This window comes from Eulemur rufifrons, chromosome 9 (assembly GCF_041146395.1).
Source record: "Eulemur rufifrons isolate Redbay chromosome 9, OSU_ERuf_1, whole genome shotgun sequence".
Classification (NCBI taxonomy): domain Eukaryota; kingdom Metazoa; phylum Chordata; class Mammalia; order Primates; family Lemuridae; genus Eulemur; species Eulemur rufifrons.
Window position 1 is genome coordinate 4,248,542 of NC_090991.1, and position 27,349 is coordinate 4,275,890.

General features: G+C 57.7%; 1 protein-coding gene across 1 annotated transcript in view; it reads left to right on the forward strand.

Annotated features, from left to right (window-relative positions):
• Window positions 1-1,764: 1,764 nt before the first annotated feature.
• The window catches only part of LRRC75A (leucine rich repeat containing 75A), a 37,939-nt gene continuing 12,354 nt past the window's right edge, over window positions 1,765-27,349 (forward strand). The window contains exon 1 of the mRNA XM_069483205.1: window positions 1,765-2,016. Coding sequence (XP_069339306.1) covers window positions 1,765-2,016 — 252 coding nt within the window. The remainder of the gene's footprint in view (window positions 2,017-27,349) is intronic.

The following is a 27,349-nucleotide window of genomic DNA, read 5'->3' on the forward strand; positions in this document are numbered from 1 at the left end:
TCTCTGCTATGGGCTCCTCTCCTCCACCATCCCCCAGGTGGTGGCTGGTGGCCTGTCTTCAGCAAGAATCCGTTAGGTCGGTTTGGCCAGAATCCCCCTCACCCTGATGTTTTTCCTCTTAGGATTTGCCACCCGCTGACCCCCGCCCTGCTCCTCGGCTATAAATTCCCACTTGCCCACGCGCTATGATTGGAGTTGAGCCCAAGCTCCCCTCCACAGCAGAATCCCTTGCGGTGGTCCCCACACCCTTCAGGACGATCCTGAATAAAGGCTTCCCTACAGTGCTCTAACACGTGCCATCGAATAATTTTTCCTTTAACAGTGTCCACCTATTTTACTCTCTCAGTTCTTGACATATCCCAACCGGACAGAGGAAGACCCAGGACCCAGAAGCCAGGGACGCGCTAGGCACTCACTGCTCAGCAAGTGGTGCAGCCCAGCTATGATCTGGGATCCAGCACTCCTGCCCCTGTGGCCCACGTCCTTACGCCCTCAAGCAGCACCCAACGCCGGGGTCAGAGGCGAGCTGCACAACTGCTGCCCCTGCTGCAGCCCTGCACTGAGACCAGGGCGGCCACCAGGCCTACCAGGTGGCCTGTGGTCTGTGACAGGGACGGTCCCCCATGTGCCTTAGCGTTCTCTCCTGCAAGGCCCCGTTTGGCTTTCCAAGCACCATCAGATCCCAGGGGTCTGGTCCCTTACAGGCTGGGCCTGGCAGAGGTGGCCGCGGAGAATGCGGGCCAGTAGGAGGGTGGCGCTGGGCCTACTTGTTTTGCTGTACCAGGACTACCCCCAAGGACCCTTCTCCAGGGGTGTGAGGGTGAGAACAAGAGGAGACGGGAAACACCTTTTCGGTGCAGACCCACCCTTTGAGAGCCCGGTGGAAGCAGCAGGCCCTCTCCATTGCAGGGCAGGCACACAACACACAAGCTGGCAGTTTCCGGGCTCACGCACCAACCGACACCACCACTGGCGCCCCGCCAAGCAGACCAGTTTTCAAAGGAGTGTGCACCCGAATCACCTGATGCGCTGGCTAAAATGCAGCTCCCAGGCCTCAGAGGAGATGCTCATTTCAGTAGGTCGGGGCGAGGCCTGGGAGCCTGCGTTTCCAACCGGCGCCTCGGATGATCTGGGCGCTGACGCCCAGTGGAGCCCACTTAGAAAGCCGACTCCGGGCTGGAGGACCCTAGCCCCGCGCTCCAAACTTTCCCCATCTCCCCGGGTGCCCCCCGCCCCCTCCCGCGAGCCTCCCTCGGGCGGGCGGTCGCGGAAGCGTCTGGGGAACCTCTTGGGGACCGAGAGCGACGGCCCTCGGGGCCTGCCCGCCCCCCTCGCCACCGCGCCACGGCCCCGGGAGGCGCGCGCAGTGGCCGGCGGGGCGCGGCGCGCGGGAGGACGCGAGGAGGGCGCCGGCGGCCCCAGCCCGCGGCCGAGGGGCGGGAAGGGGGGGGAGCGCGCGAGGCGGGAGGCGCGGCGGCGCGGCCCGGGCGCCGGGCGGGAGCCGGGGGCGGGGCGGCCGGGCCGGGGCGGGGCCGGCGGGCTGGCGGCGAGCGCCGGGGAGCGCGCCCGGGCGCGGGGAGGGAGGAGCGCGGGGAGCGCCGGCGGCCGCCCGCCCCCGCCCCCGCGCCGCCCGCGCGCAACAGTTCCCCCAAAGTTGCAGCCCGGGAGGCGGGCGCGCCGGGCGGCCGAGGGGCGGGCAGCCGGCCGGGGACGCGGCCTCGCGGCCCAGCGAGGCGAGTCCCGGCGGGCGGCGGCGGCGGCGGCATGGGCACCCGGCAGACCAAGGGCAGCCTGGCGGAGAGAGCCAGCCCCGGCGCGGCGACCGGCCCCCGCCGCGAACGGCCCGACTTCTGGGCGTCGCTGCTGCTGCGCGCCGGGGACAAGGCGGGGCGCGCGGGCGCCGGCGCGGGGCTGCCCCCCTACCACCGGCGCGTGGGCATGGTCCAGGAGCTGCTGCGGATGGTGCGCCAGGGCCGGCGGGAGGAGGCGGGGACGCTGCTGCAGCACCTGCGCCAGGTGAGCGCGGGGAGGGGGCGCCCGGGCCGACCTGGCCCCGGGAGCGCCCCGCCCCTTCCCCGGGAGGCCGGGGCGCTGAGGGCCACCGGGTGGGGCCCTCTCCCGCGGGGATGGAGCCCTGTCTGGCAGCAGGTGCCTGTGCGCTCCCGCTGAATTTGGGGCCTCAGGGCAGGGCGGAGGAAGGCCGGCAGAGTGGGGCCCGGCCAGGGGGACCTGTTGGAATAATGTCCCCACTTCTCTCCTCCGCAGGCAGAGGAGGCGGCTGGTCTCCAGGATGGTTGGTGGGAGGGGATGCAGGGATGCGTGCCCCGTCTGGGCCAGGGCTTTTTTCTTTCTTTCTACTGAGTGGCAGTCACTCCCAGCCAAGGGTCCTCAAGGAGTGTGCAGTTATCGGTTGGAACCTGGCCTCCCCATAGGGAGTCCAAGGGCACAGCCCTGGGACTAGTGAGATTCCAATCCCTAGGTCATTCACCCGCCTGGGAGGTGTCCTGGGTTGTGGTTCAGAGAGGAGACATTTTGCCTCCTCTGCCCAACTTTGGCTGGTCCTCAACCGTGAGCCCCTGCGGGAAGCAGGGGAGACGGGGCAGGCTGGGTTTGGTTTCCTGCGTGACTACCTGGCCAGCAGGAACACGGGAGGCTGCCAGCACTCTGCCCTCTGCCTGTGCCTGCCCCACGGGTTAGGGAGCAGATCTGGCCAGTTCCCTCTGCCTTGGGGCTGCCCTGGAGCTGATGGTATTACCCACCTTTCTGGTCCTTTTCCTTTCTGTTTCTTTTGGGAGAGGCCATGGCCGGTGCCATGGGTTTTGTTGTGTGTGAGAGAGACAGGAGGGTGCAAAGCTGTCCTCCTGTATCACCAAACAGGTTGTCTCGGCCTGGCTTTGGGGTAGACAGTCCAGGTCCCATATTCTTGCTAGATTGCCCCCATTAGAGGTGGAGCCTTCTGCCGAGGGCAGAGGGGGGATCTCGGATGACATTCCTGAGGCTTTCCCACCACTGATGAAAGGGGCTGTGGGAGCGCCTTCCTGGGAGGAGCTTCCAAAATCTAATCAGACTCACATCCCTGCTGGATTTTGTAGCACTCTACCCCGCCTTTGTATGTGGTGCACTTGAACCCTGGAGTATCGTCCGCAGCATATGCGATGCACAGGGAAAGGGAAGCAGAGACCTGGGGACTTGGGAAGACTCAGGGCTTCTGCTCCTGCCATGCTTTTCCAAACAACATCCAGAATGATGCCCGAGATGCTGCTGGGTCCCCAGATACCTTCTCTGAATTGAATCATCAAAGAAAGATGACATTATGCACCACTTAACTTTAGCAATGTGTATTTCTTTGTCTTTTGAAAATTGGAAACCAATGTGTACAGCCTTTATAGTAACTCTTTCGCTTTCAAACGGAATAATGGATTTTCCATACCATCCTGTCCTATTTGCTCACCAGGCACACCAGACAGTGAGAAGGTTTTACTGATCACAGGCTGTTCCCCCAGCACTGGGATGGGTGCTCTGGGGGATACAGAAGAGTAGAGAGATTGGCAAGCCCTTCTCAGAGGGTAAAAGAACAAAGTGAAGCTAGATTTCGAGGGCCAGTTGGAGGCCCGCAGGAGGAGGCTGGACCTGAAGGGCCAGATACCTGGGGCTCCCCAGCCCCTCTGGGGTTCAGTGTGACTCCACATCCAGGGGAAACTGAGCTCCCCCATTCCTTGCAGAAGAGTAGATGAGCCCCTGCAGCCCCCTGCACAGTCCTTGGGACAGGGGGCCCTTCCTCAGCTTGCACGTGGGTCTCATTGGTATCCTGGAACCCTCCTCAGCTTCAGGACTTGGGCAGACTCATGGGGTAGGAGGGGGTTAGCAGGCTTCCCCCTTTTCTGCGAAAGCAGCACGATAACATGCCCTCAGGCTCTGGGCTGTGTTGGGTTCCCTTGACCTCTGGCTGGCGGGTGAGAGCTGTGGCCTGGAGAGCTGCCCTGGGTTGCCTGAAACGCACAGATCGGGGCCCCTCCAGGAAGTGGTCATGGGCCCGGGGCAGTGTGTGAGGGGAGCTTAGGGTGTCCAAGTGTCCGTAACAAACACTAGTGGTTTTCTAGGACCCTGAGGCCATCTGGAGGAATGTCCAGCTGGATTTGAGCTGTACACTGAAGTGGCTCTTTCTCCCAAATCGTATTTTGTTTCCCAGTTTCTTGCTCCTGTCTGGAGGTGGTGGTGTTCAGAAAGGGAATGAGCAGGCTGTGAGGGACACGGGAACACACCAGGCCTCACCGGGGTCAGAGCAGGGAGAGCCTTTTCTTCAGCAGCACAGTGGGCAAAGATGGGGCTGCGCAGTACGAAGGTGCTGCCCGAATGTTGTCCAGGACCCCCAGGCGGGCGTCAAGGAACAGGAACAGGGCCAGGGAGTAGCAGCAGCCGGGACAGTCGCCATCGTCCTCCTTCCCCCAAATCCCACAGCACATTCTCCTAAGTTTAATAACGTGGGTTTGGGCCACCGGATTTGTGTGTCCCTGGGGCCACACGGTTGGAGGGGGACTCGGGATCCTTAATTCCCATGGTTCTTAACCTCCTGGGGTCCTTGATCTTTTTGAGGCTCTCAAAGAGCTACACACGGTCTTCCCAGACACATGCACGAACACACACGGTCTCACAGGGCATTTCAGAGCTCTGAAACCTGTCTGCACACTCCACGCTCAGAATCTCTGCTCCAGCCTGCTGCCTCCAGTCTCCCCACTGTGGCTTGCTACGGGCTGGGGATTGGAAGCAGGGGCCGAGGACCATGTGTGGCAATTCGTGCTGGGCTGAAGGATTGTGGCTGCTGGCCTGCTTTTTCCAAATGCCCCTTTCTCATCTAAGACTTACGGGGTGTCTCTCCGGTTTGTCACTAGCTAGAAAGATATCAGGGGGCTTCATTTGGTGCAAATGACCCTGAACTGTGGCCAGGAGTGCAGGCCGGAAGCCAGGCAGCCGCCCTGAAGGAACAGAGAGGACCCCCTTCCCTTTAGGAGCAGTGTAATCTGAGAAGAGCAGGGGCCAAGGATCAAGTCGCTTCCGCTTCCGGTCTCTAGGCTGCTGTGACCTTGGGCCCAGCAGATAACCTCTCTGAGTGTTTCCTCACACTCGGAGGGATCTGGGGATCTGAGCAGAGCAAATGCTACAAAGTGTGCAAAATTGTCTTGGCGCTGCCAATCAAGACAGGTTCTCACAGCAACCGTGATAAGAAATGAGAGAATCTGCCCTACTTTGGGTCTGGCCAGACCAGGGGCCGTGTCATGGTGGTCTTTCTCAGCCCAGCCCAAGGATTTTTTGGATTCTGTCTACCTGGCCAGGGCTCAGTCTGGATCCATAGCTCACTGCACGTTCAGAAGCAGCTGGAGCAGGTGCGCATGGGGACGTGAGAAGCCAGCTTTGGGTGGGAGAGGCCATTCCTCTCCCCTTCCCTGGTCCCCAGTCCCCAGGCCTCGCCCTTTCCTGGGGGCTCTCCCCAAGTCTTGGGCTCAGGCATGCCATCTTTAAGGAGCCCTGGAGAGGAAGTGACCTTCTGTCATGGAGAGGGGGCAAGTGTTAGGCTACTGGAAGATGAGGTGTCATCCCTTTAGCCCAGCAGTTTTTCTGAGTCTCAAAAATTTTAGACTGGTTGGTTGGCCCACTTCGTGGAGCACCAGAACAAGGGATCCATCTCCCTGGGACACACCCAGGACGGGTGGCCCATCTCTTCCTGTTCCCATGAGGAGGGGCTCACTCATGTGGCACACCCCTCCTGGGCAGAGCTGTCCCTGTCCAGTGTTAGCCTGCCTGGCACCCACCACCCCAGCGGTGTGGCTTTGCCTGGATTCCTGGTTCTCTCTGCTGTTCGGGGTGGCAGGGCTGGCTCCACTCTGTACCTGGGAGCAGGAGCCACATCAGCTAATGCAAAAAAGAACCACCGGGGACCTATGTCACTTGCCCCTCAAGAAGAGCTGAATAATAGACAAGCACAAGCACAAGCACTTGGAGGCTCCCTGGAGATCTGGGGGCTGGGGTGCTCTTTCCTACCTGGAGGCAGAAAGATGAGCAAAATGACCTCTGAAGGCCACCTTTTTCCTCCCACACCCCAGCTAAGAAAACCTCTTTAGGTGAGCAGGCTGGAAGGCCACCAGACAGGGTGGGGAGGCCCCACGCTGGTTCTGGCTCCTCTTCCTCCACCTGGAATGCACCTTGCCCTTCTGAGGCCCTATGACTCCTCCCCCCACTCTGCTCCCAGCGGCCCCTCCCTGCGTCCCCGCCCACCTCCTGCAGGGGAGAGGCTCCTAGCAGAGGGTTACCCTGGAGACCTGGTCTTTCTAGGATTCCCCCTGGGATGCCCAGGGGGTGGAGTCAGCACGGGAGGAGATTCTCTCCAGTGCGGGGATCCTCAGCCAGCCATCTGGCTCCCCGTCCCCCCCAAGAGCAGTGCTGCAGGTGTGTGAGAGCATCACACACACACACACACACACACACACACACACACACGCACACTCGCGCACACCCCCCTGACAGTTCTTGCCGACTGTCTTAGTCCATTTGGGCCACTATAACAAAGTACCATAAACTGGGTGGCTTTTAAACAACAGAAACTTCTCACGGTCTGGGGGCTGGGAAGTCCATGTCAGTCCGGGCTCTGAGATCCATGTGCCTTTTAGGCCCCACCACACTGGGTGGCATTCAGTCCGTTCAGTGTTTCGCCTGATGTCTGTTTTGTTTGTCAGACAAGGTCATGTGTTTCCTGAGGGTAAAGACCACCCCCCGCACAGTTGTCTGCGGTAAAGCATCGAAAACCTGCAGGCTGTGACATACCTTGGTGAGACTTTGTGCCTAAGATGTGTATGTCTGCCGCCGTCATCACAGTGTGTCCTCAGAAAGCACTTGGATTCCCCGGCTGTGGCTGTGCCGCTGTGGGCTGATTAGCAGGCTTGTTAGTACTGTCATGAGATGCGGCATGTTTGCTTTGCGTGTGGTTGGATTTCTGGGAGAGATGTCCATGGGGCTTGGCTGTCCCTGGCAGGCTGCCAGGCGGTGGTGTTCTTGGAGAGAGGAGTGGCATGGCGCCCAGCCTCCGTGGCACCACGAGATCCCGTCCGGCAGGTGCAGTCTGGGGCCTCTGCTATGGGGGCAGAAGGGGAGCGGAGCCTGCTGGGCGAGCCTGGCCCCCATGTGCCTGATCTGCGCTGGTGCTGAATCACGTTCGTTCTCTCCACAAAGAGAAACCTTCCTTTTTAGAATCTGCCACTCTCTGGGCTGGATCCAGGTGTTTTCAGTGATAAAGGTGTAGAAGGGTTCCTGTGTCACAGTCCGCTTCATTGATTTCCCAGGCTGCCGGGGACACTGGCCGGGGACACAGCAGCCTGTGTAGTGGCCAGGCATGACCACGGGGGCTGTGGCCGGGCCAGTTATCCTGACTTTGGGGTCTGGTGAGGCAGAGGTGGGGGTCCTTTTCCCTAGAACAAATGCCACCTTCTCAGTGATGACCAGAAACTGCTTTGTTGTCCTTGGAACTCCTAAAGCACTCTGGCCCCCCGGGTGGGTGCCCCCTCCCACTGTCACTTCATTTCCACGTGTGCTTTTCCAAGGCAGCAGAGACAGTTCGGGTACTGGCACACAGTCAGTTTTCAGAAAATCCTTCCGGAATGGACTTTACACTTCTCGTCAGGCACACTCCTCCAGCTCTGTCCCTGCTGCTGTTTCCCCGGAGCCAGATGGGCTTGGCTCAGACTTCTCCAGTGTTTCCACGCTGAGCACGGCCAGGGTGTCCCCAGTAACCCGCAGATTGGTGCTATGACTCCTCCCCACACTCTGCTCCCAGCGGCCCCTCCCTGCATCCCCGCCCACCTCCTGCAGGGGAGAGGCTCCTAGCAGAGGGTTACCCTGGAGACCTGGTCTTTCTAGGATTCCCCCTGGGATGCCCAGGGGTGGAGTCAGCATGGGAGGAGATTCTCGCCAGTGCGGGGATCCTCAGCCAGCCATCTGGCTCCCCGTCCCCACCAAGAGCAGTGCTGCAGGTGTGTGAGAGCATCACACACACACACACACGCACACGCACACGCACACACGCCCCCCTGGCTGTGTTCTTGCCGACTGTCGTAGCCCATTTGGGCTGCTATAACAAAGTACCATAAACCGGGTGGCTTATAAACAACAGAAATTTATTTCTCACAGTCTGGAGGCTGGGAAATCCAAGATGAAGGTGCTGGCAGATTCGCGTCTGGTGAGGGCCCACTCTCTGGTTCATAGATGGCTCCTTCTCACTGCGTCGTCACGTGGTGGAAGGAGTGAGGGGTCGCTCCGGAGACTCTTTGATAAGGGGACTGATCCCATTCATGAGGACTCCACATCTCCATCTAATCACCGCCCGAAAGTCCCACCTGCTGATACCATCACCTTGGGGCTTAGGACGTCAACATCTGAATTTGGGGAGGGAGGAGCACAAAACTTCAGGTCTGACTGTCTTGTCTTCCCCATTAAGAGAAACTGGGGGCGGGGGGCAGGGAAGAGGGCCTTGTCATCTAAAGTGGCAGATTCATCTGCTGCACCTTGGGCTCCCACTGCTAGAAGGGCTGGGTGTTCCGAACGAGAACAGAGACCCTGGCATGCCGGGCAGGGTGGGGGCCTGCTCTCCTCCCGCCCCCACCCCCAGCCCCGGCCCGCCCCGAGCTGTGCCCACGTGGCTCTCCGGGAGCATTTCCCAGCTTTTTTTTTTTTTTTTTTTTTTTAACTTTTATTAGCTCAGACTCCTGGCTGCTGCAGCCATATGGAGTTCTGCCGATGGCTGCTGCTCAAAGGGATGTGGCATTTTGATGTTTCTAACTTTATCTAAACCAGGATAGACACGGGAGTCCAGCTGAGAGTGGGGAGTGCCGAGTGTGCGAGTGTGCGTGTGTGTGTGTCTATGTGTGTACATGTACGCGCGTGCGTGTACAGAGGCGGCCTCACGAGGGTGTGAGGCCTGTGTCCCCCTCCAGAGCTGCCCCTCACCCCTGTTCAGCCCTCGATGTCCAAGGGTACCTCTCTGCCTCCCGCTTCTGCAGCTTCTCTTTGTGTTTCTCTCTGTGTCTCTTCCCTGCTGTGTGTCTCCCTTCCCTGGGAGAGAGCAGACTTTTTTAAATGCCTCTCGTTAGCCTGCCAGACCTTGGTCAGCTTCCCTCTGCAGCCCCCCCATCCGCTGCAAGTGGGGAGCGTGGCAGTGGGGCCGTGAGTGCTGGAAGGAGGTGGTGGTGGCCCAGGAAGGCGCCCCGGCTCCCTGCAGTTGTCCGGGTGTCCGCCGAGCCTTGGCGGACGGCAGGCCTTAGAGACACCCCTCCCATGTGCACGTGGCTTTCTAGCCCGTAAAGCATGTTCTCGTGTTTATTTTGCTCCTTAGTTTATCGAGATTGGCAGGATACTGTTTAAAGTAAAAGGGTGGATTTTTTAAATATTTTAAAAGTAATGTACAATCATAGAAAAATGAGAAAACACAGATGAGCGGAAAAGAAAAAAATCAGTATATATTAATTCATTTATTTGACAATCAAATGCCTGTTCTTCCAGGCTCATTTCTAGGCACTGGGATGCATCAAGTAACCCACCAGGAAAAGACCATAGTAACACCTGTTCCCCTCCCTCGGGGGTGTGGCAGGGACCCCAGGGGTCAACAAGGCGCGCAGCCGGGCACAGAAGGGAGGCTGCCTTCGCTGGGGACTGGGAGCCCTCAGTTCTGGTCCCAGCGGAGGCTCTAACTTGCCCGGCTCCTTCTCTTCTCTGGCCTCAATTTCCTCATCTCCAGAATAAAGGGGCGGTGGTTGAGATGACCACTGAGGTTCCACCAGGTGCCTGTGGTTTCAGAACGTCCCATTCATCCCCACATGTAATCAGCAATTTCTTCCAGGCCCTGAGCCAGAATCACATTCGAGCCCTGTGTCACCCGCCTTGGCCCCAGCAGGTACAAAAGCTGGGACACAGAGGTTCCGGGACACAGAGGGGACACAGACACTGCTCCGCTGAGAGGTGCTGGGGCCGACCAGCACTCGCTCTCCAGGCCACAGTCCTAGCTGGCCTACCCCTCGTCTGACAGCGCCCCAAAGGCCAAGTCGCACAGTGCTGGGGACAGAGGCCAGAACCAGGGGACCTGCAGACCCCTGTGTGAGCAAAGCCAGTGTTGGCAGAGGCCCGGGTGCGCTGTGAGCTGTGAGCCCTTCATCCCACAGTGTCAGGGAAGAGGGCGAGGCTGGGCCTGTGTCCAGCCTGGGCAGCCCACGTGAGTGGGCACCTGACTCCCTCGCCTCCCTCCACCCTCTGTGGGGGCTGCCCAGCCCCCTCACATCTGCCTCTCTCCCTCCCTCCTCTTCCCACCCTGTCCTCCTCCTCCGAGGGCTCGCTCCCTGCTCCTCTGGATGGAGCCCGCCCTCACTTCAGGCCTCTCTGCTGCCCGCAGAGACCTGGACCTGCCAGCCCCGGCAGAGCTCCAGGGGCCTTTGTCCTCAGGGGCGAGAACCCTGTCTGGCACCTGGCCGCACCCTAGTACTGGGGTCTTTCATCCCGCAGAGCCCCTGGGCACCTACAGGGTGGCTGGCACCAGTTGGGAAAGCAGGGTCGGCCAAGATGCTCATTTCTAGAAGGGCTCAGAGCAGCGGCTGTGCCATAGAAGGCTGGCAAGTGACCGTAGGTCTGGCCATAGCTGGCCGGATTCCAGCCCTGGCATTGACTCCAGGGCTGGGCCAGGAGCCTGAAGCAGTGGCCGTGGGGGCACATTCAGGCTTGAGGACAGCCACGCCGGCTGCTGGGCAAACCCTCCCTCCCACAGGGCTCACGAGTGGACACAGGCACTAGGCCTGCAGTGCAGGGAGCCACGTCTCCCCTCAGCTTCCCGGTTGGGGCTTTGCCTCACCTGCCCTGCCTGGCCCTCCCAGCAGCCCTGGCACTCAGCCCTGGCCCTCCCCCACTCAGCCTTCCCGCTGCCCTCAGCCCAGGGTTCCCCCAGAGCATGCCAGGCCCTGTCGGGAGCACCCTGGCTATCGCTGGGCCCCTGCACTGCCCCCTCCAGGCACACATCCCCAACCCACAGCTGCTGTCCCTGTGGAGCCACCACCCACAGCTGCAGGCTGCCCAAGGAGGCTTGCAACACAGCCCTCTCCCACTGAGGGCACCAGACAAGGGGTAGGACCCCAAGGGGAGCCCCGGCAGCCCTCCCCACTCAAGCACACCATGCACCTGCAGGGAGCCAGCACGTGCAGCCTGCAAATCCCCTCCCTCCCCACCCACCTGCTTAGCTCTGTCCATGCAGTCACTGCCTCTCGGAGCTCTGGACTCAGCCCCGCCCCAGACAAAGAGGGGCAGGGGTGGGGCTGGAGTCTCTCCCATGGTGCTAGGGGCAGGTGGGGGCCTGGAGAGCCTGCCCCACACCTGGACCTAACTGTCAGGATCCCACGCTGGACCTGGACCTGTCCAGCCCAGCACACCCCGTGCACCTGGCAGCCCCCCACCTCCCCTGTCCCCATGGCCTGGCCCTATCAGCACCTGCCTCTGCCTCGCCTGAAGCCAGCTGGGGAGCCCTCCATGGGTGCAGACCTTGGAGAGGGCTGCATGGCAGGCGGTAGGGGAGGGAAGAGCGTGACGGGAGCTGCAGGTGCGTCTGGGGAGGGACTGCTATGTGGCTGGTGCCGGCCATTCCAGCTCCTGTGGCCCCAGAGGAATCCCAGCTGGGAACGAAACCTGTCTTTCTGATCTTTGCTCCCAGTAAATGGTCAGACTGGAGCTGCAGGATGAGGGCAGGCGCAGGGCTTGGGAGAGCAGCATGTCTCCCCCACCCCCAGACACCTGCTCAGCCCAGCCGTCCCTGGGGGAGGACAGGAGGTGGCCAGTGAGTCCTCCTGCACTACACCTGCCTGCACCCAGGGGTTAAAGGTTCAAGCTCTGGGTTCCTGAGGAAGGGCCTGCAACAAACGCAGCGTGACCGTGAGGCGTTCCCGAGATTGGTTTAGAGCCTCTTACTTAGGGCTCCTACTGCCCTTCCCGTGGGGACGTTACTTCCTGTATTAGTCAGGGTTCTCCAGAGAAACAGAACCAATAGGGGACATATACGGACACACAGAATGAGCCGTCACACTTCCTCACTACATATGTGAGTGAGCAAGACAGAGCAGGGGCCACGGGGGAGGAACCTGGGGGAGGGGGTCTATTCCCACCTGGCACGAGGTAGGTGCTGGCACCAGGTACAGTCCTATGGCCTCGTAATGTGCTACTTGACCACTTTGCACGTGTGATCTCGCTGGCTCACTCCTGGCATTGGTCCTGGGTCGCTGCCACCGGAGGACAGGCAGGGCTGGGGTTTTAATGTCCTTAAAGGTCCAAGAGGCCAGATCTGCCTCTTCCTTCTCCCTGGAGGAACTGGAGGGAAAGGGGTTCCAGGGCTCCTTTGGTGCTGCGGTCAGCTGACGTGTTCCACAGGGGCACACACGGCCCAGGGAGGAGTGGCCTGCAAAGGGCACACGGGCCTGGGACCAGGTGCCGAACTCCCGAGGGCCTAGCCCACCCAGAGGTCCCTGGAGAAGCATTGGTAGCTGAGGCCTGGGTCTGTCTCGAATAACTCAGTGTTTTCCGAGCCTCCGTGGGCTGGGACAGGTGGGTGAGGTCCCCTCCTAAGGGCAGGGTGGAGGAAGGGCTCTGGGACACAGAGGACCTTTTCTGCCCCTCGCTGTTCCAGGAGCCAGCAGGAGTGGGAGGCAGGAAGGGGCAGAGCCCGGGAGAGGGGAATGGGGAGCCTCGTTCCCTGAGCACATTCTCTAAGTGACACTTTTTCAACAGCTGTTGTTAAAGACGTTGAGACAGTGGTGGCTAAGATGACGATGACCGAGCATTGGAATAAACAGAGCAGGATCTTGACCGGAAGAGCAGGTGTTCTAGTCAGGGGCAAGCTCCACGTCTGAGCTTGGCCATGCCTCTGCTCCTGGCAGCTCAGGAAAATCAGGAACTTCGGGGGGTAGAGACCATTCAGTGAGTGAGTCCAGGTCACCCAAGGATGCCCATCACTTCGGTTTCCTTCAGTGAGACTTAGGGCAGCTTCTAGCCCATACAGTGCCTTTGAGAGCAGTAGAAGGCACCTCTCTGGTTGGGCACAACTAGAGTCAAGGCTTGGTGAGTTCAGCCCCACCCAGACACTCTTGTGTGGTGCACACCCTGCACAGCTGTACTCAGCAGCCTTGGCAAGAATGTGCAGAAGTTCAGAGTCTTTATAGCTATGGCTGGTCAGGAGCCTTACCCCTCCTCCCTCGCATCTCCTTGGGGCACAGCCTTCTCAGATCACCTGAGGCAGGGAGCAGTGAAACAGCCAGATGCTTGCCCTCTTTCTCCCAAATTGGGAAGCTGAAGCAATTGGGCATCTTCTAGAAGCCTCCAGCTCAACACTCCTGCCTCCCAAAGGGCATCAGACAAAATTGAAGACACTCTGAGTGGATCCGGAATCACACCCAGTCAGGGACACTGGGGCACAGGTTGTCCTTCCTGGTGGGGCACCCATGGCTCAGGGCCCCCAGTGTCCTGGAGGTCCAGGAGTCCCCCCCCCCCCCCGTCCCCCGCAGCTTCCCAGGCTACGTACATTCCTGCCTCCGCAGTCCTGGGGGGGTAAGGTCTGGATGCCCCACCCCTGCACGTAACCTCTGCTTCTCCAGCCTCAGAACTCCAGTCGACTCGTGTCTCCTGGGACGTGCCAGTCTTCTCAGCTGCAGACTTATGTTTTCCACATCCTTCTGGAGTCGTGGGGTTTCGGAGAGAAAATAGTCTCAGGCAGCATCCTCACTGTGGGGTTTCCAGACAGATGTTGGCCCAGAGACCAGCAGGAACACAAAGGGGTTGGTTTGGGATGTGGAAACCCAGACAGGAGAGGGAACGAGCTACCGCTTCCCGGAATTCCCACCTCCCAGCGACGGCCAGTGGAGCAGGGCGGGAATGAGAGGAATGGTTTGGGTACAGCACATCTCAGAGACAGGCTGCCGGGACAGGGCTCCCTGAGGGGACGGGGGACATGGAAGGGCCTTGAGAAGGAGTCAGGCTGCTGTAGAAAGCTGGCAGGAGGCTGGCTGGGAACCTCCCCAAGTGTTCTCCCTGGGCCGTGCTCTGGTGGAGAAGTCAACCAAGGGATACCTTGCGGCTGGGATTCCGGGACGCTGGGGCAGGGAGAGAGGCCTGGGACACTGGCAGAAAGCTCAGAGCCTCTGCCGTGCCTGTGGCTTTTACCCCCTGACCTCACCCACCTCCACTCCAACCCCTCCCTCCCAGTGTCTCTCCAAGCTGTGTACAAACTCGGTGACCTCCCAGAAACCAAGCGAAGGCCCCTCCCTTCCCTGAGGACACCACCCCGGCCCCTCCTTTGCAGCCTGGAAGGCTCACTGGCCCCCCTTGCTGCGGCCTGGCCCTGTTCCTTCCACCTATGGGGAGAAGCAGCCCTGCGGTAGGAACGGCTCTGCCAGCCTGGGGGGACCCCCACGGCTCCTGCTAGGAAGCCCTCAGAAAGGGCATCTGTGGCGCCTTCCCTGGGCCAACCCCTGCCCTCCCCACTGCCCAGAGAGTGACACATAGTCCTTGGTGATTCCATTTTGAAAGGCCTTAGGGAGGGCGGCCAAGCGTGGAGAGGAGGAGGCAGGCAGGGCCTCACCCGCAGCCAGGGATCCGAGGACCTCCCCCCTCCTCCTCACCCTCCCGCTTCCTGCCTGGAGCTGATTCGAGCTGGAGTCCTCATCCAGCATGACTCATCTTTGCTCACCAGAGGGAGGGCAGCGAGAGGTCTGAGTCCAGATTCTTGGAGGTCTGGCCTTGGCCTTGGCCTTGCCTCTGACCTTGAGATTCAAGGTGGTAAAGCCCCTTAGCTTGTTGTGACGGTTAATTTTATATGTCAGCCTGGCTAGGCTGTGGTGCTGGTTTTTGGCCAAACATTAGTCTAGACATTGCTGTGAAGGTTTGTTTTAGATGTGATTACCATTTAAATCAGCAGGCTTTGAGTAAAAAAAAGCAGATTACCGTCTATAATATGGGTGAGCCTCATCCAATCAGTTGAAGGCCCTAGGAGAAAAGAGAGGTCCCTGAGGAAGAAGGAATTCTGCCTCCAGACTCCAGACAGCAATGTCACCTCTTCCCCAGGTCCCCAGCCCGTCCTGCCCTGCAGATTTCAGCCTTGCCAGTGCCCACAGTCGTGTGAGCCAATTCCTTAAAGTAAATCAATTTCTCTCCCTCTCTCTCTCTCCACACACACACAAGTTTCTTATTGGTTCTGTTTCTCAGGAGAACCCTGACTAATACGCTACACTTAACTTCCAAGGGCTGGTGGCCAGGAGAGGCAGAGTTAGAAACTTCTGGGAGCTCTGGGGCCCTCCTGTGCCTGCCACTTGCTCACTGTACGGGAGCCCTCCAGACCTCAGCTTCTCACTCCAAGAAGTGAGCTGTTCCTGTGAAGCCTCCCCTACTTGGAAAGCAGCATTTTAGGGAGCCAGAGGGATCCTCTAAGTCTGTGGTCCCCAACGCCCAGGCTGCGGACCAGTACCGGTCCGGTCCGTGGCCAGTTAGGAACTGGGCTGCACAGCAGGAGGCGAGTGGTGGGCAAGTGAGTATTGACATACGGCGTCTGTATTGACAGCTGCTCCCCATCGCTCACATCACCGCCTGGGCTCTGCTCCTGTCAGATCAGGGGCAGCATTAGATTCTCACAGGAGCATGAACGCGACTGTAAACTGCGCATGCGAGGGATCTAGGTTGTGAGCTCCTTACAAGAATCTGATGCCTGATTTGAGGTGGAGCTGAGGCGGTGATGCTAGTGCTGGGAGCAGCTGCAAGTACAGATTGTCATTAGCAGAGAGGTTTGACTGCACAATAAACGTAAGGTACTTGAATCATCCCGAAACCATAACCACCCCCACCAACGGTCCCTGGAAAAATTGTCTTCCATGAAACCGGTCCCTGGTGCCAAAAAGGTTGGGGATGCTGCTCTAAGTCATTCCTCCGCCTCTTTGCCATTACCTACAAATCATCTGACGCTGGAGCAAACCTTTCATTTAAATTGGGCAAAATTTACTGCAGAGAGGGAGAAATGGACTTAAATGCATTCACCAGAGGTATAAACAAGTGTTTATATTATGTTCAGATTATTTCCCAAGCAGAGAGCTTAGGAGGGTGCTGGGGCGGATGACAGAGTGCCGGGAATTCTCGGAATGTAGGAGCCTGTGGACCTCGGGGACCATCTGGCCCCAGACTTTCTGCAGAATTCCAGTCCCACAGATGCTCTGGAGAAGCCAGGGAGGGGCTTGGGAAATAAGTTTGGGAAATGCTGCAAGTTGCACCTCCCTTTCGAGAGTTATAATGCACAGTAGCCGAAATGTCCAACGGGAGAAAGAAAATGGATATTTGTTGAATTCTTTGGGTCCCACACCTGTTTGGTCCATATGCGTCTTCTGCTGCTCTCTCCCACTCCCGTCACGCTGCAGGAACCAGTGGTGCGACCCGCTCATTTGTAGGTGGGGAAGCTGCGGTGTTTAGGGGAGATTTGCTGGGGTCCCACTGTGACTTGGGATTCAAACCAGGACTGGGACCAGGTCCTGAGCCACGTCTGGAAGTGGGGCAACCCCTCCGTGCGCCCCGTGCACCTCTGGCTCGCTTTAGATTTTTCTGAAGAGAAAGCACCCTTTTGGTGTTTATTTGCTGCTACTGCCGTTTCTTCGATTTTAATTAAATTACACTTGGCAACGGCCGGGGCATCTGTTTCCAGAGGCCTGTTTCATGCAGAGGGTGTCATTTTTAAAGACTTCAAAGTTAAAACACAAACAGCGCGCAGTCATGAAGCCCCTTGCTGAGCGAAGCTGCCAAACACGGCCGCCCAGCCTGCCGAGTCCTGCTGGGCGGGGCAGACCTGCGGCCACACTTGTCGCTATTCAGAGGGCGAGCCTGCTGGGAGGCCTGGCTTCAGAAACCTGCAGGGGCTGCGTGGCCTTGGAGGGGCGGGAGAAAACCCATTGTTCGCCCGTCACCCCTCATCCAGGCCGGGCAAAACCCCACCAGCAGTTTCTCTCCGCAGGCAGCCCTCCCCAGCAGCATCTGGCTGGTGCCAGTCAGCTGGGTGCTAATAGGCACCTCCCTGGGTGCCAGGCTCGTGGGCCTGTGGGGGTGATAGGCACGGAGCCAGGCTGCCCTGGGGAGGCAGCCTCCAGACGGGACCAGGGCCGGGCAGTGCCCACCTTAGCTTAGCCAGCAGGAGGGTGAGGAGGCCTCACCTCGGATAGGGCTCCTGTGCGGTTGGGTGTTCTTTGGGGGAGATGGGAGTGTGGGAGTTGCTTTTATTACTTTCGCTGGTTTGCTTTGCTTTGGTGTCTTCCAAGGCTGAGCAGTGTACCCCTGACTCTCAACCCAGTAGTCCTCCCTCTCCAGATGCACCAGTGCTCCCCACCCTGGACTTTGTAGGGCTCCCCCTCATCTGCCCGATCCTGTCCTTGCTATTCTGGGGGCATGAACGCACACACGCACACATGCACAAACACACAAACTATTTACAACTACTTGGATTTTCTGATTTAATATTAAATATATATTTAATATATACGTTTTATATTAAATTGTATATTTAAAAATATATTGAAGTGGACTTTGGAAGGCCAAGGCAGGAGGATCACTGAGGCTAGGTGTTCAAGACCAGCCTGAGACCTGTCTCTATAAAAAATAGAAAAGTTAGCTGGACGAGGTGGCACGCACCTGTAGTCCCAGCTACTCGGGGAGGCTGAGGCAGGAGGATCACTTGAGCCCAGGAGTTTGAAGTTGCTGTGAGCTGTGATGACACCACTGCACTCCAGCCCGGGTGAAGAGTGAGGCCCTGTCTCAAAAAAAAAAAAAAAAAAAATATATATATATATATATATATATATACACACACACACACATTTAGGTATATGTGTATATTAGGTACCTGTGTATATGTATATTTATGAGTGGAAAAATTTAAACCTAGTGTTTCCTTGAGCTTTTAAGTTGAATGTACCAGTTTCATTATTCTGCTCACAAATCTGGTGAGCAATTTAAACAATTGTGTTCAAGGCTAGAGGGTTTATAACTTAAGTAATTAAATTTCTTTAAATATCTTGAAGTGATTTTTATAAACTTAAGATACCCAGTTTTCTTAAGTTAATAAATGCCCATCCTAAAAAGCAGGACTTTCCCAGGTTCCTAAACAGTTCTTAAAACTTAGTAAGTTAAGGCCGGGTGCAGTGCCTCACGCCTGTAATCCTAGCACTCTGGGAGGCCGAGATGGGTGGATCCTTTGAGCTCAGGAGTTCGAGACCAGCCTGAGCAAGAGTGAGACCCTGTCTCTACTAAAAACAGAAAGAAATTAGCTAGACAACTAAAAATATATAGAAAACATTAGCTGGGTATGGTGGCGCATGCCTGTAGTCCCAGCTACTTACGGGGAGGCTGAGGCAGAAGGATCGCTTAAGCCCAGGAATTTGAGGTTGCTGTGAGCTAGGCTGATGCCACAGCACTCACTCTAGCCCAGGCAACAGAATGAGACACTGTCTCAAAAAAAAAAAAAAAATTTAGTAAGTTAAGCTTATAAATATGGTGACTATTAAGTTCTCTGAAACATTTCAGAACTGTTACAAACTTGGCCAAATCCTCTTTCCATGTTCTGCTTAAAATCATTTATCCACTTTGAACTGGGATTGGAAGGCCAATCTGGTAGATACTCTGATACGCCGGATCCTCTTAAACATTACTAACGTGTGAAATGCCAGATTTATATATTCCTAAGGTCATTTGGACTTGATTTCCTTCAGTATCTCCCTGTTTCAGTCTAACCCTTGTGGGCTAAAGCCCACGGGTGCAGTTGCTTTTGCACCCTCGTGCACCCCCCAGGAGGGTGGTCCCGGCCCGTGTCTTCTGGTAAAGTGACTTGTTTCCTCTTTCTCCAGCCTTCAACCGCCCAGCCCCTCATCACCAGACTCCTCCTCCCGCAACCGGACGGCTTCAGCGCTGGATTCGGTTCTTTTTGTTGCTTGATTTTTTTCTTTTCCAAGTTCTTGCCCTGCTCTTGGGTGCCAGGACCTCGCGTCCCAGGCCACGCCAGTGATGGGAACCCCAGGGAGTCAGAGGGAGACCCTCAGTAGCCCCCTCCCCTCATGGTACATAAGTCCCGCTGCCCCAGTGCCGACTGATGTGTGTATTCGTATATTCCTGTCTATTTCCAATGACTGCGCTCACCACTTTTTTTTATTATGGTAAAATACACATAACATAAAATTTAACAGTGTAACCATTTTTAGGTGTACAGATCAGTGACATTAAGCACAGTTACAATGTTGTGCCACCACCCCCACTTTCCACCTCGAGAACTCTTCCATCCTCCCCAAATTGAAACTTTGTACCCATTAAATGCTAACTCCCCGCTCCCCTGTCCCCAGCCCCTAGGAACCACCATTCTACTTTCTGCCTTTATGCATTTGCCTACACTGAATGATTAAATACTCTAGGTCCCTCCTGTAAGTGGAATGGTACAGTCTTTGTCCTTTTGTGACTGGCTTACTTCACGTAGCTTAATGTCCTCAAGGTTCGTTCTTGCGGTGGCATGTGTCCGCGTGCCCTTCGCCCCTTGTGTTTAAATGTTCTTTCTCATATTGAGCTGAGAACCCCCGAGGGGTCCTGCAGGAAGCGTCTCTGACGGCCACTGTACCCCGGGGAGCAGCCAGCAGCGCGGCGTGTGTCGGGCTGCCTACACCCGCAGAAGCCCCGGGGCTGGCGGAGGCAGCACGTGGATCTCCGGCCCTGACGGGCCCTGGTTGCCCCCAGCTGAGGGAAGGCCCAGCCCACCTGCCTGATCTTTTCCCCTTTTGCCCCGTGTGCCCCTGGGGAAAAGCCACCTCTGTCCCCATCGGTGTGTTCGCTTCCTAGGGCTGCTGTAACAAAGTGCTACCAACAGGGTGACTTAGGACAGCAAAAACGTGTCTCTCACAGTTCTGGAGAACGGAAGTCTGATTTGGGTGCGGACAGGGCCGCCCTCCGTCCTGAGGCTCCAGGGGGTCCCGGCCTTTCCCCGTCCTGCCTCTAGTGGTTGCGGCCACACCACCCCCATCTGCCTCCTCCTTTTCTGGGTCAGTCTTCTCTCTGTCTCCTGTAAGACACCTGTTTTGGATTTAGGGCCCACCTGGGTAAACGAGAGTGAGCTCATCTTAAGATCCTTAACTAATCACATCGCAAAGACCCTTTTTCCAAATGAGGTCACAGTCCCAGTTTCCAGGAACAAGGTGTGTGTGTGTCTTTTGGGACCCACCGTTCAGCCATCTGCGTCCTGTATCCGTTTCTCTATCCAGTGCGTGCGTCTACCCCGGGCGTCCCCTCCCTTCCCCATGGCACTTTATGACTCTGTCCCTCTTCCAAAGAGACCTTTGTCTTCCTGGAGAAGCAAGTCTTATCTGTACCTGGCTCCTTCACTCTGGGATGTCCCGTGTTCTCTCCCTGGTGGCTTCCTCGGGCTGCATTTCCCTAGCAGCACCTGACATTTCCCTTCCTTCCCCTGGGAGTCGTCCCCCCGCACCCACGACAAGCCAGAATGCCACAGGGAAGGGGGCCGGAGTCCAGGCACCTAGCTGAGGCCTGGAATTCCCTGGCGTGTCCCTCCCTCGGGAGCCCAGGATGTTCAGAGGCAGGAGGAGGGCGCCGTTCCGCTTCCTGCTTGTCCCCTGGACTCTAATTTCCTTCTGGCGGACTGCGTTTGATTACAACCTCATTAAGCAGTTTTGCACAGGCGGGCTCTTGCGGTTTCGATGTTGACGCTGTCTGCCTTTGCTGGTTAATATTCAGAGCTGCTGCCTGCCTGTCCCCCGGCTCTGCTGGGGCAGAAACTGTGGAGTCACGCCTGCAGGAGAGAGACAAACCGAGCTGATTTCCCGCGGGGCCTTCCTTCTGGGAACGGGGTTTCAAATGAGTCTAAACGGGAAGGGGAGCTGAGGTTTAAAATAGAGCCTGCCTGGCAGCCTGCTCTGCGGCTGCTCCCAGCTTTCCCCCGAAACACCTAGACACACCAGAAACAGACGAACACGCTGGGACGTGCTGGGAACACTGAAAACAAAGACAGGTGGACAGTCTGAGAGGAACCTCCTCTCACTGCCAGACACATGGAACCGGTCCAAGAGAGACACGATCCAAGCTCCCCTCCGGAGTCTGAGACCTCCCGAGGAAAGGCGGCCAGCAGCTCTTTGCCTCCATCCGAGGACTTCACCTATCTGAACATCAGGCAGCTGGCCCGGGACCGCGCAGGTGACGATTCGGGGGTGGGAACAGGGCTGCCTCCCCTCTCCCCTCCCTGCACGCTCTCCCACGCCTCTGCCCACATCCCTTCGGAGGCAGCAGCTCCGGGAAAGCAGCCGGCAAGAAGGGAAGAGAGGGCAGTCGCAGAAGCGTGGCTGCTGTCCCCACGCAGCCGAAGTCCTGCGTGGCTGGTGGGCTCGGCCGAGGACAGGAAATGTCCTGGCATACAGATGATATTGCAGATTTCCGTGGACTCCACTGTTGGGAGTGTCAGAGACCCAGGCCGTGAGGTGGGTGAAGATGTCCCTTCTCAAGGTCAGAGTCATGTCAGTCAGTGCCCGAGACGCAGCCCGGGGCTGGGCTCCGGACAGGCCAGCACCAGAGAGGTGGAGTCACCTCCTGCCCATGAGGACAGGGACAGATGTGCCGGGAGATGTGGGTCTCACTCGGTCTCGCCTTCGCCGAGGGTGAGAGAGAGTGGGGAGGGAACGCCTGAACCCCGACTCCGAAATTGCGCTGTGGCAGGGTCCGGGAAGAAATGGACTTCATGGGGAAAGAACAAAAGGCCACCAGAGGAGGCCACGCCGAGATGGAAAGGAAAACCAACAGGATGAGATGAAAAGGGAGATTAATGAGCGAAATCAGAATGGCAAGGAAATGAGACGCTAGCCGATTTGCGGTCCTCACTGGAGACGCAGGGGCAGTGGCAGAACATGACATCAGTGGCTTGGAAGGCGCACTCGAGCCCTCGACGAAAGTGTGTGATGCAAAGAATACAGAAAAGGATAAAGACGGAAAACGCAGAGCTGGTGTCGGTTTTCCTGAAGAAAAGCCAGGCTGGGAGAAGGTCTGCGTTTGCAGAGGGCGGGACCCCAACGCCGGAGGGAATCCAGAGAAAGCGGACCCACGGCTGGGCGCGGCGGCAAGATTGCAGAGGGCAGGAGAGAGGCCGGTGGCACAGGCCCCGCTCTGCGCCCCCCTGTCTCAGCAAGGCATGTGCGCCTGCCTGCTGCGACCCAGGCCCTTTTTAAAAAATTGAATAAAATACACACATAACATAAAATTTACTATCAGCCATTTTTAAGTGTACAGCTCAGTGGTGTTAAGTGCATTCACTTTGTTGTACAGGTGACCTCTGGAACTCCCTTCATCTGGCCAAACGGAAACTCTCCCCAGTAAACACTAACTCCCCTCCCCTCTGCCCCCAGTCCCCCGCGCCCACCGCTCTACTTTCTACCTGTGTGAATTTCCTACTCCAGGGACCTCCTGTAAGTGGAATCACACGTATACATTCTTTTGTGTCTGGCTTATTTTCCTTAGCATAATGTCCTCAGGGTTCGTCCCCGTGGTGGCAGGTGTCAGGATTGCCTCCCTTTTTAAAGCTGGGTAATATTCCATGGTAGGGATAGACCACATTTCGTGCTCCATGCGTCTGTCACTTCCACCTTTTGGCTATTGTGACTCATGCTGCTATGAACATGGCGGTACAAATGTCTGTTTGCGTCCCTGCTTTGAGTTTATTTGGTTATGTATTTCCAGAAGTGGAATTGCTGGATTGTATGATAACCCTATGTTTAATGTTTTGGGAACTGCCGTACCATTTTGCATGGTGTCTGCACCCTTTTGCATTCCTACCAGCAGGGCACAAAGGTTCCAATTTCCCCACATCCTCACCAACCCTTCTTATTTTCTGGGGTTTTTTTTTTGTTTGTTTGTTTGGTTTTGGTTTTTTTTCAGGGCTTTTTGGATCAGAGAAGTTAAGCTGGTTTGTACTAGGAAGCGCAGGGCTGCGTGCCCGGGGGGTTTGCGGGTGGAGATGAGACTTCGGGACCGGTGGCAGCAGGAGAGACAAGGAGGGGATTTAGGAGTTGGGGGTGTCGTGAGTGGGGTGCCCTTTTGATGACTTTGAGGGATTGCCGTAAAGATATCGGGTGCTTTATGGGCACCCTGCGAGCTGAGCTGGTGTTCCCAGGAAGGGGACAGTGTGCTGACGCGGGAGACACAGCAGGGGGGGTTAGAGGCCAAGACAGCCCCACGGGCACCAGGGCTGAAAAAGCAGCTAAAGAAACAAAAGTGCACCTGCAGGACTGGAAGCCCGAGGGCAGTGGAGTGTGTCCCTGGCATTGTGCAGGGAGTTTCTGTTGAGCCAGGTTGTCTTCAGCGGTGACATCAGCAGGGAGGAGTTTTCAGGTGGGCCGGAGCTCAGAAAGGAGCCATCGTGTGTTCCTTCTGGGGTGAAGCACACTGGGCGGCGTTCGGCTGTGCAGGGACACGAGGTCAAGGGAGCCTGGAGGAACTAGGAGGGGCCGTGGGTGTACACACTCGGTGCCAGTGCCTTGCACATACGTCTGCAACTCGAATGCAGAAGGCCAGGTGTCACCATCAGTGGGGTCACTTCACATTTTACAAAATACTAATAGCAGTGACCCGGATCTAAAATCCCCAATTATGCCAAGAAAGACTAAGAAGAGGAGGGAGCAGCTCTCAGGCAGATGTCGAAATTCCCCAGGGACGCTCCACCCCAGCCGCTTTCCTGAGTTGTCCCCTCAAACGCTGCACGGGGTCCTCGTCCCCCGGCCTGGCTCCCCAACGCCCTTGCTCACTAGGTGGAAAGTCCAGGGCCCAGTCCCTCCTTCTGCCGGACACCAGGGTGGGCACGGGCTCCTCTGGACCCCTCAGCACCGCCACACGGAACTGTGTCTGCACACTGGAGCTCACTAAAGTGTCAGGGTGACGGGCCACAGAGCTGTGTGTCAGCAGTTTTCCCTGGACCCCGAGGGACAGCTTGGGGAAGCTAAGCCCTTCCCAGGGGGTCCCCAGCTCCTACCCTGGCTCCCCACCCTCAGCCTCTTTCTCCCAAAGACCTCATTCTTCTAACCCTGTGGCTCAAGGTTTTTTTGGTTTCAAGGTCCCTTTATACTGTTTAAAATTATCGAAGACCTTAAAGAGGTTTTCTCTATGTGGGTGGTATCACATATCTAACGCTAGTTACCGTGTCAGATGTCAAAACAAAGAGATTTTAAAGATTTCTTTATTCATTCATTTAAAATCAATACGTTCACATGTGGAAGGAATAAATTTTTACAAAAATAACTATATTTTCCAAAGGAAAAAAACTTAAATGAGAGCAGTGGTGTGGCTTCCCGTTTTTGTGACTCTCTTTCGTGTCTGGCCCCTAGAAGGCAGCTGGCTCTCAGAGGTGCTGCCCTGCACTCAGGTCTTGCGACAGCCGGTCTGATGGAAGAAAATCTGGCACCACACAGCTGTCTCGAGGGAAAGGAGGACCCGCTGTGCCCTTAAAACGGTTTCCATGGCTCCTCCCACAGTCTTTGGACCACACTTTGAGAAATGTTCTTCTGACCCCAGCCCACCCATCTGACTCTCCACTCACTTTTTGGAAATCCGTCCCCCTGGCCCCAGGCCCCATCTCTGGCCGCATTGCAATGACCCCCAAACCCGGTTATCCGGGCTGCGGCCGTGTGGGGCCCACTTCCTCGCGATGCCTCGTGCCAGCGTCGGCCGCAGGTCCGCAGCCCAGCCGGGGGCCGTGAGTGACTCAGTGCCAGGCCGTGACTCAGGCGCACCTGCTGGTCTTCCCAGACTTTCTGATGAGGAACTGCCACGTGATGGTTCCTAGAGGTGGTGGCGGTTCAGACCCACAGTGAAGATGGGCTTTTCCTCGATGCCTCGTGCTTTGCGAGGCAAACCAGCCCCACCAGCTAGCGCCTGTCGGGACCACATCTGCACCCAGTTCCTCACACGCGCAGCCGGCCTCACGTCCCCCCCCCCCCCCCCCCCCCGTCCTGAGAGCCAGGGCAGGGCGGTGTCAGTGCCCGCCACGTGCAGAGGCAGAGAGGGTCCCTTCCTGGGGCTGTGGCCCAGGCTGCAGCCTTCTGTGACTCCTGAGGGTCTGGTGAGCTCCCCTCCCTTACCCAGCCCCGTGAGTGGCCCCCAGTGGGTGGGGACACAGTCAACCCAATAAACTGGCTTGAGAGGGGATGGAGCCGACACCAAAGAGACCAGACGTGGCCAAAGTCCTCAGGACCTGAAGTGCCCCGAAACTGCACAAGCGTCCTGTGGACCTAGGCGGGGTAGAAATCGGGAAATAAAGCAATACAGTCTGAGCGGCCTCTGGCCAGTCTCCGTCTGGTTTTCCCTGCTGCGGCCCTGGGACCGTGGGGAGCCCCACCCCAGCTGGAATTCATGGGGAGGGCGTTGGCCATGACTCACAGTGACCCAGAGCTGCCTTCGTGAGAACCCCCCCCCATCACTCCCTGTCCTTCCCCCTCCTAAGCAATGACTGCACGAACCCAGGGGGCAGCACTGCAGAGAGATGGAGCCGCTGTCACCACGCTGGGCGCCCAGGTGACGGGCGGAGGTGCTGGCAGCAGCGTGGCTCTGGGGAAGAACATTCAGCATCTTCTCAGACCTGCCCCGGCCTTCTGAGTTTACCTGTGGTTTTCTTGGTCCTTCCAGGACAGGACAGCCTCACCTGGCCTCAAAATGGGGAGGGGGTGTCTGGGAAGGTGACGCGGGCTGGTAGGAGCACAAGAAACCTGAGCGGTCTTCTAGTCCAGGCCCTTCAAGCTTTTCTTTGGCAACAGAACTGCCTTGTGTGTCTGTCTGTCTGCAACCAGGAGCTGCTCGCTGAGCGCGTGGCTGGCGGCCTTGCTGCCTCCTCTCGCCCTGCTCTTGCCCACCCTTGCTCCAAGATCTCAGGATACAGCCCGAACTACTAGTGCCATTCATCTGCCCATTTCACAGATGGGGAAAGAGGTCCCAAGAGGGAAGTGGGAATTCTCTTCCCACAGACTCACAGTGAGCTGGGCTCCAGCCAGGACCTGCAATCCAGCTGTTTCTCCCAGGGCCATCTGGGGACAGGCAGCAGGGATGGCCGTAAGGGGAGACCACTAGGTCCCAGGGGTACACACAGCAGGGGATACACAGGGGCAAAGCGGAGGAGGGACAGAGGCTGACACCACATCGACAGCCACGCAGGAGTGTCCCAGCTTGCAGACAGCCTGTAAAGGAAACACTATTCCAACCCTCTGACCTCCTCCCCGTGGCCACAAGTCCAGCCTCTGACCTTGGGAATAACCACCCCTGTTTCCACCCTCTTCTTCTGCCCTCCTTCCCCACCTCCCTGTCCCCGGGAAGGGGAGCCTCAAGCCGCAAGCAGGGTCTGGCTGGGAAGCCAGATGCCAGGCCACAGCCCCTTTGGCCACACGGGCCCTTGACTTTCAGCCTTCCCACTTTCCCAGCCTCTTCTCGGCCCCGGGGGGTGCAGCTGTGATTCTGCATGTTCCTGGGTGATGGTTTGTGTCCTGGGATCCCGCAGGTCCACACAGCTCCTGCACACGCTCCTGACCACAAGGCCAGCGTGGACTGCGTGTGCCAAGGTCCCTGCCCTGCCCCGTGTTTTTCTAGGAAGAGAGGTCGTGGCTTTTGACACATTCCCAAATGGGTCTGTGCATAAGGGGAGGAGGGGTCTTTCCAGGAGGAAGGGGCAGAAATAAAGAAATGGAGGCGAGGTGGGCCCAGGGGAGCCCCTGCTGGTGACTCTGTATTACCTGGTGGTGTTTCTCTCACCTACTTGTGATGCTGGATTCACTGTCCCATTTTACAGATGAGGAAACTGAGGCTCAGCGATGTTAGGTGGCTCGCCTCTGGACACAGCACTGGCTGAGGAGTGGAACACACAGGGCAGGGCCAGAGGTCCCAGGCCAGTGTTATACGTGGTGCTACAGGGGCCGGGCTTACACCTCGGCAGCCAGTGCAGAAGCTTCCTGCCACTGCACCACGCCAGACCTTGAGCCCCGGATCCAGGTCCCTGGCAATTATGTCGGCAGCCAGAGAACCTGGCAGTTTGCCTGCAAGGTTCATTCCTGCCATGTGGAAAACAAAGCCCTCCAGTCCAGCCCCTCGTGTCCTCACTGAAGCGGGAATGAAGCTATCCCGAGGGGCAGGGAGCAGAGTGCCCCTAGCCGTGCAGGTAGGACCTGGCTGGCACGTGGGCTCTGAGGGGCTGCCCCCAGGAGAGAAGCCGGGGCGCCCTGGCCCCTCCAGATCCACTTGGCAAAGACCCTTT